Here is an 11,051-nt window from a genome sequence, read left to right as displayed (position 1 = left end):
TGCCCTAGTGCCTGAGTCTGATGGGCTGGGTTTCAGTCTTGATTTTTCACACTCCATGGGGCTAGCGATCTCAGCCAAATGCCTTCCATTTTCTGAGCCTGTTTCCCCACATGTAAAAAGGAAGTATCAGTCACATCTCTGGTGTGCCAAGTTTTTAGGTGGTGGTGCCTTGGACTGCACTGTAAATGGCTCTGTTGGAGTGTTGGGGTGGTTGTTCGGGGTCTGCCATGTAGGAGAGGCAAGGCTGGCAAGCTGCAGCACTTGCCGCTTCAAGCCAGTGCAGCAGTGCAGAGCCTGAGCTTGGAGCTGGCCTCTGGGAGTGAGCATCTTTCTGACCCACAGTGTAATGTCACAGCATTAGCCTTGGTCCTTCAGGGGCTGGAGGGGGCAAGGGGCTGGCTGGCTGCAAACTTTCCACCCAAGGTTGTGTAAACAACTCTGTTTGAGCCCCGCAGGCATCAGGTGAATGTGTTTGTCATTCTGTGCCACGTTCCTGTCTGCACACGATCACGTGGTTGCCCCTCCCTCTGTTTCAAACCCTAGTGGACCCAGGTGCAATAGGGCTATGAACATGAAATCTTTATTCTGTTTGTCTTCAAAGCAGGGAAGAGCTGGTGCTGGGGCAGGTCAGTGAACCAGGAGGAGCTCCACGCCCTGTACTCTAACACCAGGACACAAGCGCTGGCAGGGGCAGTCCCAGAAGGGCCTCAGCTCTAGGCTAGGGCTGCAGCCCTTGCTGGGGAAGCAGAGGGCCTCAGTGGGCCAAAGCAAAGCCAATTCGATTGTTACGCCGATCAAACTCTGTGTAGAACTTGCGGATGAAGCTGGCACCCAGGACCCAGACAGGCCCAGTGGGTGGTGGGACGTCCAGACCGTGGAGGGCCAGTGTGCACAGGTCATCATTACTGTAGGGGTCCTGGCGGGAAGCAAGATGGTTTCCCCACTGCATGTCACATGACCATTCTGCCCTCACTTTGCCTGACCCTAGGGAGCCTCTTTAACAACATCCCTCTTCCCCCACCCTCTCCACACTACACCTCCATTACATTCTAGCTCTTTCAACTCATGGTGGAAAGCGCCCCTCTTAGATGTAGGCACTGTGCTAGACACTGGGCACACAGTGCAGCAGGCACAGCATTACGAGCTCAGTGTCTGGCAGAGCTTCTGATCCTAGGCGAGTTGTTTAACATCCCTAAGTCATTGAGCGTAAAAGGAAGATTACAGTATAGGAGCATAGCATCCCTAGGAGCATTTGATGAGAAATGGAGATAAGGAGCCCAGCACAAAGATTCCTAAATTGGGCTGCACATTGGAATCACCTGGGAAGCTTTAACAAACACTGATGCCCAGGTGCCACCTCCAGAGGTTCTGATTTAATAGGTAGGGGATGTGGCTTCCTATTGGGATTTTTAAATGCTCCCAGGCAACTCTGACAGCCAAGTTTGAGAATTGCTGGCCTAGTAGGTAGTCTGTCACATGACTTGTCCCTTTTTGAAGGTTCCTGCCTACCCTTCCTGCCTGTTGCCAGGGGGCAGACTGGAATCTCACCTGTAACACGTAGTCTGCACTGGTGAGTGTGTAGGCTCTGCCTCCAAGGTGGAAGGAGATGTCAGGGAGTGTGGCCACCTGGTTACAGTTCACGACGTACTGTGGGGAGAGTTAAGGGAGGCCCTTTGAGTGTGGGAAGCCTTCCAGCTTGTGGCCTGCCTCGACCCAGGGCGAAACCAGCTACATTTGAAGAGTGTGAGAGGTGAGGAAGTCAGGCCTGGAATGGCCTCATTTGGGACCTAATGCTGCCTGGGGAGATTTAGGGTTCTGGACAAATTAGCGCTCTTCTACCCTGGCACTGCCTCTCTAGGTTCTTACTTCATCTGTGCTCAGCTCCTTGGCCCCCAGGGTCTCCATGAGCAGCCTCAGGGAGCTGGTGGGACCTGAGATGTAGGAGGCGCCGGTGTCCACCACTGCCATGCAGCCCTCCTCGCAGAGCAAGGTGGCTGACCTCACAGACACCCTAGGAGAGGCCATAGTCAGACAGACAGACAGAAGGCTGATGAGGCACCACCAGGCTGCACAGCTTTTCTGAGTGAGGGCAGCAGATGGAAAGCCATGCTGGGAGACCAGTGATGCAGCAAAGGATGGGTAAGGCAGGACCTGGAGGAGGAAAGGCCCTGCCCCCCCCCCCCATCATGTGCTTAGTGACCCTCCACCTTCTCTCAGTAGGCCCCTCCCTTCTGCCCCTCCTGTATCAGTGTTCCCCACCCCTGGACAGAGCAGGCAGAAAGCAAATGTGGGCTGTGCCTTAAGAAGTCACTGCACTGGGGAGAGGGCAGGATGGCAACTTTGCCCCTTCCCCCTCCCACCCTCAACAACAGCAGCATTTTTGGAAAGTGGGAAGGGTTAGGGATATCTGACCCTTTCATTTTGATCTGCCAGGAGCCAGTCTTGCCGATGCTCACGTAGTGGAAGTTCCCTTGGTAGTACTGGGGGTCACTGCCACCCAGCACAATCTCTCCCCCCAGCAAGTGGGAATTCCTAAAGGAAGAATCAGAAGTTCTTGGTGAAACAGTAACCGCAACAACAAGGGAAGTTGGGCCCAGGTGCAGGTGGGGCCCAGGAAGGCAAGGACAGCAAGGCTGGCAAGCTGCAGCACTCCGTGCTTCTCCGCCTCTCCTGCCCCTCACCCAGCCCAGCCAGTGGAAGTTCCCGGTGACAGTCCAACTGCACCTGATAAGCATCCCTGTGGAGGTCACGGGAAAGAACAGGCACCAGGACAGACCAGAATGCAAACAAGACTCAAACTGGCCCCACCTTCACTCGGTTTGTGAGATGAACAGGTACATTGGAAGGGACTCAGGGGAGCTGTTGGGTGGGGGTGGGGGAGCACGGGCAGGAAGAGAGCAGGAAGGAGGGACCCAGTACGTCAGCATCCATCAGAGCCTGGGCCTGTGAGGAGAGTTTTGGGCAGGTGGCGGGTGTGATTCTGGGCCAGGTGCTCTGGAAGGTCAGGGCCATGTGGGGGGTTTCGTCTCCTTACTTGGAGTTTCTGCAGAAAAAGAGACACAGCAGAAAGGAAGCTTTTGCTTCAGGAGAGCCGCACTAGCTTGTTGCTAGGCAGGGGGGTGTTCTGCTCTCTTCTTACCCCTCAGACGGGGTGTACCAAGAGGTGAAGTCACTTGCCTGAAGTCATCCAGGCACTGAGTGGGGTGACAGGGGACCAGGAGCCCAGTCTGAAGTGGACCCCCATTGCCTTCCTGTTCTCCATGCTGCTCAGTGAGTCCCACGGCTCAGGGCCTACCTTGGGGCTGGTTTCCAGTGTGTGTGTGTGTGTGTGTGTGTGTTTGTGTGAGATAGGGTTTCCAACATTCATAACAGGAGGCATGTGTACATGCTTTTGTGTACACAGGTGTGTAGCTATGCACATGCTATTTGTGTAAGTGCAATTAATTGCATTTTTATAAATCTAGCACTCATGGGTGTGTGCTAGCAGAAGTTCCCTCTGCCCCCTCCCAATACTTCACTATCTCTGGGTGTTGCCTCTGTCAGCAAAGTTGACTTCTTCTCATTGCTGGATCCTCCTCCCTTCCACGGTCTCCTGGCTCCCGTGCCCTCCATCAGCATCTGCTTTCCCACATTTTCAGGCCCGTGGCTTCCATCGCCTCTTCTCTATCTGTAAGCATGCTCAGGCACCCTCTAGCATTTAAAAGTGCCCGCCTTCTCTTCACCTCTGCCTGCTCCCTACCTGAGATTCCCCACCCCCATGAATTTCTCAGGGCAGCCTGCCTCTGCCCTTCACTTTCTGACCCCACGGTCACCTCTGAACTTGCTGTCTGGCCTTGCACCACCTCCAAACCAGCTCACCAGCCGCAGAGCCCATTGTTGGGCCCTTGCTCAGTGCTTCCCTTTCTCTCACCAAACCAGACACTCCTTCATTTTACCTTTGAGGTTTCTCTGGAGTTGAACCCCCTGCATCCTCACTGCCACTGGCCTGGTGTCCTTGCTTTTATGATTCTTGTCTCTAGCTCATACCGTCTTTCTAATCCCAACTGTTTAGAGCAGACCACAGCTGGCAATGGCTTCCCCAAGTCTGGCTGACCTGCACAGAAGCCCAGCCTGGAGTTGAAAGGCCCCTACAGCTTCAGGCCTGTGCTGCCTGCTGCTGTTCGCCAAGTTGTCGTGTTTCGTGTCCTCCCTGCTAGACCACAGGCTCTGCGAGGGCAGGATTCTGTCACGAACACTGCATTTGTGGCGATACCCTCAGCACCTCGCACAATAGGTGCTTGACACATAGGTGCCCAGTATTTATTGAGTCATTGAGTAAGCAAATAAATGAAGGAATCATGAATGAATGCCATTAGCTGCCTGTGTGTGAGAGGAACCAGAGACCCTCACAGGTCACAGCAGTGCCTTACTTCCCATTACGCCACCCCACATTCTCTTGTTCTAGAGCAGTGCTAATAGAACTTTTTACAAGGATGGAAATATTCTGCTTTACTATCCAATGTGGTAGCCAGTAGCCACTGGGCTGCTGAGCACTTGAAATGTGGCTAGTGTAACTAAGGAGCTGAATGCCTAATTTTATTTAGTTTTAACTTATTTAAATGTAAGAGGTGGCTTCCATTTGGACAGTGCAGCTCCACATGCGGATTGACCACCTAGTTGTGAAAACATCAGAATTCTGGCCCAGCACTCCGCTTACTCTGCCAGCCCCTGCCCCTCCCTCTGCCCTCCCGCGCCCCAGAGTCCAGGCCCACCTGCTGTAGTAGACGGAGAAGACATCCTCCTTTAGCACCCTCTGTGAGAGGATGTGGTCAAAGACAGGGGTGACCCCCCCAACAGCTTGTGCAGGAAAGCCCATGCCCAGGACACCATCAAACTTGGCCAGCATGAAGGGCATCAGGGGCAGCTCCGTCACCTCTCCGAACGTCTGAGTCACCGTGATTCCACCCACCTGAGGGAGGAAGGACCAGAGGAGACCGAGCCTTCTGCCCGTCCCCCGCCAGGGGCTAGTCTAGCCTTCTGGACTGAGGCCCTTAGGGATGCACATGCTCCAGGGGTAGCGATTTGGGGTAAGACCATTTCCCCAACCCCGACACGTGTCCTGTCTCCTGATATGCATCTAGGCTGTTGGGTCTACAGAGAACTGAGGTTGCCCAGTGACCGAGTGTTGGGGCAGAGTTCGAGAAGGTGCTACAGTCAAGCAGTGATAGAAAAAGATGCCAGGAGCTCCTGCACCTCCTCCGCAGTGGCCCGGCTTTCGCCTCAGCAGGACTGGGTCTCAGTGCCCCACCCCCACTGTGTGCTAAGGAGTTTCTTCAGCAGAGCCAGGCCTGCCTTTTGTGCTCCTTTCCCCCAATTCTACAGGGGGGTAAGGGTTCACACCCATTTCCTCTCAGGTTCCATAAGTAGCCTTTCCCTGACGGATGAAGCAGGAGCCAGAGAAACCCTAAAATGGGGAAAGGGTCAGACACAGGCCAGATAGAAACAAAAACCAGGCTCTGACCCTAATCCTAAACTCTAGCCTTAACTAGGACCTTAGAACCTATCTATGCCTGACCCCAAAACTGCCCCTGACCACAATGTCAACAGGACTGCTGACCCTGACCCCAACTCTGATTTCAGTCTAGGGTCTCATGAAGGCTCAGGCAGAGCAGGGGACCTCGGGCAGGCTACTTGACCGGAGGCTGTGGGGCTCAGACAAACCCTATGCGTGCGTTAGAGACAGAAGCCTCTATAAATCACCCAGCGTGGAGCCAGGAGCTCTGGTTTGCTCTGTCCAGTAGCACAGCCTGTCCCCAGACTCTGAGGTGAACTGGGTGACACCTTTCCCAAGTACGGACCCTAGAGTGGCAGGAAAGATCTGGGGACAAGAAGAGCAGGGGGTCAGATGACCTGGGCTGGTCTCACTTACAGTCACCATGTCCTGGCTCAGGAAGCCCTTGACTTTTCCAGATCCATAGTGGATGGTGAATTCAGTCCCATTCTCCATGTAGCTGGCGGATTCCGAGGAGTCATAGAGGCTGTGAATCTCTGGCAGAAGGAGAAAGGCTGAGGTCTGTCCCAGAGAGGTCCAGACAGGGGTCTCGAAGGCAGGTGCATATGGGTATGGCCTGAGTGGTTGAGGACTTGGGCGCAGGGATGGGGTGGTTCTGAGGTCAGTGGGAGGCTTGGAAAAATGTGTTTTACCAATCAAGGGCTACGTTGCTTGGGTCCCTATTATGTGCCTGTGTCTGAGAATTTTGTCTCAAATGAAGCATTTTAAAGTAATTTCTAACACGGGGGTAAGAAGAAGGTTGTGGTCATAGCAACACTCAATAGGTTGTTGACTGAAGATAGAGCTGGGGGAGTCCAAGTGCCTGGAAGCTCTCGGTAAGGGTAGAAATGGCCCCCGGGGTGTCCCGGAGTCGTCGTTCTACCTGGATGGCTACGGGGGAGAAGGACGTTCTCCTCTCTCCTCTCGGGGCAGCGGGAACAGAGGCAGACAGGAAGGAGCTCTAGTGGCGGTGGGAGGGTTTTAGCCACACGTGAGGCAGGGCTGCCCAGGCAAGGCAGGCAGGGGTCTGGGGCTCACCACAGGCTGTGTAGAGAGGGCTGCACTTGGTGGAGGGCACCCAGAGGTTGGCCGATCCTGTGTCAAAGATGACTTTGAAGGTCTGGGGTGGGGTGCCAATGCCAATCTCACCATAGTACTGGGTCTGTAGGGATGGAAGAAAGAGGCAGCTGGAGGGACTTGAGGAGCCTGGGCCTTGGGCTCCTCCTTGGGGTCTGGCTTGATATCCTCCTTGGCACTCAGGGTGGAATTAGGCAGCTCACATAGCTTCTGACGGGAGGCTTGGCACTGTCTGTGACTTCCAGCAAGTGAGACAAGAGGGCAAAATGAAAACACTGAAAACGAAGTAGGAAGGTCCTCACCCCATAAGGAAGCACTGACTCCGTAAGCAGTGGTCTGTGCTAAGCCCAGTCACGAAAACCTGCATATAAGGTCACTCACACATGTACATACGCCTCTCCTCCTACCCACCAGTGACTCCTGGGCCTGGACACCTGAATTCCACACCTAACTCTGCCTCCGGGCTCTTCCCTGCCCTCTGTGTCTCAGGCTTTCCAGCTGCAGAATGTGAATTTGGTAGTGTGCTTAGTACTCCGCAGCAACGCAGTCAAAGACAGCCCAGAAAGGGCGGAGAAAGACCTAGGCCCCAGAGAGAAAGGAGAGCGGAGGAGCAGGGGCACTCACGTCCAGGTAGTTGGTGAGGACCACGGGGGACGTGCTGTTGCTGAAAGAGAGTCTCTCCGAGAACTGGCTCCCCTCAGCCCTGAGCCTGGTCACATCCACACCGCGCTCCTTCAGGCTTTCCCGGACTGATGGCATTTTCTTGAGGAAGATCCTGGCCCAGAGTGAATATTGGAAAAGAGAAGAGCTCTGTACTCCCCTGTAATCATGGGAGTCCCTCGAGCATCTAGGACCACACCCCTCACCTGGGCCCAAGCACCCAAGAATAACTCCGGTGCCCTTAGGCCTCTGAAGGAGAATTGACAAACCTCCATGAGTCACCTGTGCTAGTATTAAATAACCCTCAACTACCTTCCTCTTGTTGTCTAATTTTGATCACGGCAAGGCCATTCATTCATTCATTCATTCATTTCATAATCACATGTAGAACACCTTCTCTATGCCTGCACCAAGCTGGAGACTGGAGATATAAAGAGAAAGGTCCTTGCTGCATTGAAGGCGCCCTGTCCAGGAGGCGGCATGAGGAAATACAATGTTAGTCTCTCTAGCTAGATTAGGCTTGGGTGGGAGTGCCCCCTCCAGCTGGACAGGAGGAGGCAGTGCCACTTGAGGCCTATAGGTGGCAGCAGACACCCGCAGCAGCCTGAGGGGCTCCACAGAGATGCCTGGGGCAGGTACCCAGCCAGGATGGTGGGGTGCAGTGGACCAGGAACTGAGTAGGGCAGAGGGAGAGAGGCCAGCATCTCCAGAGTGCCTGTGCACCCTGTCCGTGGAAAGATGTGCCTTTTTGAGGCTAACCGCAGTTCCTTGGCCTCTTCCTGAGACCTTCCTACCACCTTTGGGAGGCAAAATTAGAGACCTGCAAAACTCACAGCACACTGAGCTGCATACTGCCACAGAACCCGTGTAACAGCTGCAGACTAGGATTGTCCTCAGTGAGGAGGAAATGGAGGGCCACAGGATGAGGTGGTTCAGCTGGAACAGGGACTCAGAGCAGCACAGCCTCTATTTCCCATATAAGGCCCCTGTGCTTGACGTGAAGGCTGCTTGCCAAAGCCTGAAGGAAGATGCCTTCAGCTTTTAGTGGGCAAAGGGGGTCTCAGGGTTGCAGTCCAGTTGATGGAGGGTCGCTCAGCTGCCAGCCTTCCTGTGCTTACAGTCTTTCTTCATTCTACATACCCCATTAAGCCCATGAGTGTTAATCCCACTTTTATGTTCCACGTGCAAGTCATGTTTCATATGCCTGTCAGTGATATATTTTAACGGACATGACTTACCATATGTCACAGTTTGCTATTCAACAAGTATCTCTGTGATTATGATCTTATTTGATTCTCAGCCATCCCACAAGGTGGGTAATTTTATTATTCCCATTTTACAGATGGGGAAATGGAGGAACAGAGAAGGCTTGACCCCAAAGAGGTTGCATTTTCCACTATTTGAACAGCCTCTGCTCTAGATTTTCACTTTTACTGTTTAGAAAGCTCCTTTCCTCCCCCTCTGACCTCACAGTTCTCTCACCCTTCAACCTTCAAAGCCCAGCATTCCCCTCACCTCCAGGACACCCACCCGTGCTCTCCAGCTCATGCTGGCCTCACCCGTGCCTAGGCTCCTTCCCCGTGTTCCCCAGGTGCTCTCTGCCAGCACTGCGTACAGAGGCGCCACAATGGTGGTGGGGGTGTGCTCGAGTCCCTTACTCCCGGCATGCTTCTGAGCAGCCTGCTTAACCTGTCTGGGTGCCGTCCGAGTCCCATTAACGCCTCTCGACAAAGGGACTTAATGGTAATTCCTACCTCAGAGAATCATGCACAAATTAAATGAGCTGCCCACAGCTCAATAAACATAAATTGCGAATGTAAAAGGCCATGAAAGCGCCTTGAGAATATGGAGTCCCGTGTTCAGGTCTCCCAAAGTGTCTGGCATAATGCTCACCTCGTAGCAAGTGGCAAAAATCCCTATAGCTGGGTTCCAAAGTCCTGACTCCCTCTTCTCTCCTGGCCCCATCCAAGTTTCCTTCTCTTTTTGAAGAGAACAAGGGAGAATTTTTTTTTTTACCTCTCTCTGCCTTTACCCTAGGGGTGGAGGCTGCACCCAGGCACCTGCTGCTGGGACGCCACCAGCTTCTCACCCCATGCCCCCAAACCCAGTTACTCTCTGGGAGCCCAGGCGTAGGGAAGAGGCTCTGGAAACAAAAGGCCTGGTGTGCATCGAGGTTTGGCCTCCATGTGACTTCCCTGAGCCTTCCCTGATTTGAGATAAGAGATGTGGAACAATCCTGTGAAACCCTAAGCATTTTACAGGCTTAGCACCTATTGCTTTCAGTAAAACCTGACCTTTTACCTAAGATCTTCTGGTCCCTCTGCACTCCCCAAACAGAAACCCCTCTCTCCACAGGGCCCTGTCCCACTCTGCCCCTCCCTGTTCTGGCCCTAATGGATGGCTTGTTCCCCCAGAGTCTGGCACCACACATGGATGTGAGTTAGTCTTTCTCCTCCCTCCTCTGGGCTGCTTAAGCCTGTCTTTCGACCTCTGAGACAACCCACGCTGTAGCACCGCGACAGCTGGGCTTTGCCCGCTTTGCCCGCACACTGGCATTATGCTGAGGGCTATGTCACTAAATCTTCAAAGCAGCTCCAGTGAAGTGGGTGCTGTTACTACCCCTATTGTAAAAATGGTAAACTGAGACCTGGAAAAGTTAAGTAGCTGGCCCCTGGTTCCAGAGCTAGTAACGGTAGTTCTATTGGCGTGGCAGAGTTTAAACTGAGACAATTCAGCTCTAGGAGCCTTGGATTTAAGCGCTGTCTTGTACTTCCTCCCTAGCAGACTTCACCAAAGCACACCTTTCCTAAGAGTCGGACTAGGAGCTTGCAGGCCTGTCTTAACCCTCCCTGAGTCCCCCACAGCGCCCAGTGTGGTGATCTGTGCAGGAAGCAAAAGGCACGGCTTCCAGGCCTGACTAGTGCCGCTACTGGCTGGGTGACATTGGAGGAGTCGCCTGACCTCTCTGAGTGGGACTACACCTCCCTGCCCAGCTGGTCGTGAGGACTGGATGACATCACATATCTGAAAGCCAGGACTACTAGGAAGGTGGAAACCCACATGTCCCTGCCACCCCACCTCATTCCAGTTACCGTGGGAAGGCGCCAGCGTCCAAGCGGAGACTGAAGGTGCAGGAGCCCCAGAGAACCAGCAGGAGGCCCCAGAGAGGCATTCTGCTCCCTTGGTCCATGCTTCCTCTGGGTCTCTGGCTCTCCCTGGGATCCACTGAAGCCTTGTGGCTCCCAGAACCCTTCTTTTATACTCTCCACACTTGGGACAGTGGCAGTTCTGCTCTGCCCTGATTTATTGCCCTGGGGCAGAGGGCAGGGCATCCAGTAATAACCCCCCCCATGGGACTGAGCTAGGTGGGTGAAGGGTGACCAGGTTTTCCCACATGGAGTGGAGGAGCTAGAGGAAGTAGGGCTGTGGGAATGCACTGCTGTGCCCAGTGACAGCAGCAGCATGGACTTGACCTGGCCCTGGACCCCCAGAGGGGACAGAGGCCAATGAGAAACAGCACTGCTCAGGAGCAAAGTCAGGGCTGGGATTGGCATGCAGCCTGAGTTTCCAACCCCCAACAAGGCTCCATCCCCGTGTCCTTGGAGTTTCTGTGTTCACCTTGCTATGCCCCAGCTGGCTTCTGCCAGACCCCATCTCAGCGTTCCCATCTGGAACATGGGTGACTCCTCCTGGCTTGTTCCCTGACACTCCCAGACCTCCCTGCTGCCATCTTCCAGGTGTCTGTCAGCAGTGGCCATGGGGAAGTGCACCTAGCATGGCCCTC

General features: G+C 54.1%; 1 protein-coding gene across 2 annotated transcripts; it reads right to left on the bottom strand.

The window, feature by feature from the left end:
- Window positions 1-564: 564 nt before the first annotated feature.
- On the bottom strand, window positions 565-10,477 carry REN (renin). 2 transcript variants are annotated; one of them, XM_037067122.1, is made up of 10 exons: window positions 10,360-10,477; window positions 7,232-7,382; window positions 6,569-6,692; window positions 5,909-6,027; window positions 4,752-4,948; window positions 3,035-3,043; window positions 2,413-2,532; window positions 1,867-2,011; window positions 1,549-1,647; window positions 565-916 (listed from the first exon to the last, which is right to left on the bottom strand). In XM_037067122.1, exons 1-10 carry the CDS (start codon window positions 10,455-10,457, stop codon window positions 755-757), a joined length of 1,224 nt encoding a protein of 407 aa, XP_036923017.1. In that variant the 5' UTR covers window positions 10,458-10,477; the 3' UTR covers window positions 565-754. The 2 variants fall into 2 exon arrangements, with proteins under 2 accessions (XP_036923017.1, XP_036923018.1); XM_037067123.1 differs by lacking the exon at window positions 3,035-3,043.
- Window positions 10,478-11,051: the final 574 nt, after the last annotated feature.

This window comes from Sturnira hondurensis, unplaced genomic scaffold (assembly GCF_014824575.4).
Source record: "Sturnira hondurensis isolate 20B ecotype Veracruz unplaced genomic scaffold, ASM1482457v3 Scaffold0017082, whole genome shotgun sequence".
In the NCBI taxonomy this organism is placed as follows: Eukaryota; Metazoa; Chordata; class Mammalia; order Chiroptera; family Phyllostomidae; genus Sturnira; species Sturnira hondurensis.
The sequence above is the reverse complement of the archived record's forward strand: the minus strand, read 5'-3'. Positions and strand labels throughout refer to the sequence as shown.

What these genes read in the sequence shown, in the direction of transcription:
- REN (XM_037067122.1), bottom strand. Translation starts at nt 10,457, where the DNA reads ATGGACCAAGGGAGCAGAATGCCTCTCTGGGGCCTCCTGCTGGTTCTC. An exon ending in TCCTCACCAACTACCTGGAC is followed by an intron (nt 6,693 to 7,231) that starts GTGAGTGCCCCT and finishes CCATCCCTACAG; the next exon opens with ACCCAGTACTATGGTGAGAT. An exon ending in GTGCAGACTACGTGTTACAG is followed by an intron (nt 917 to 1,548) that starts GTGAGATTCCAG and finishes GCTTCCCGCCAG; the next exon opens with GACCCCTACAGTAATGATGA.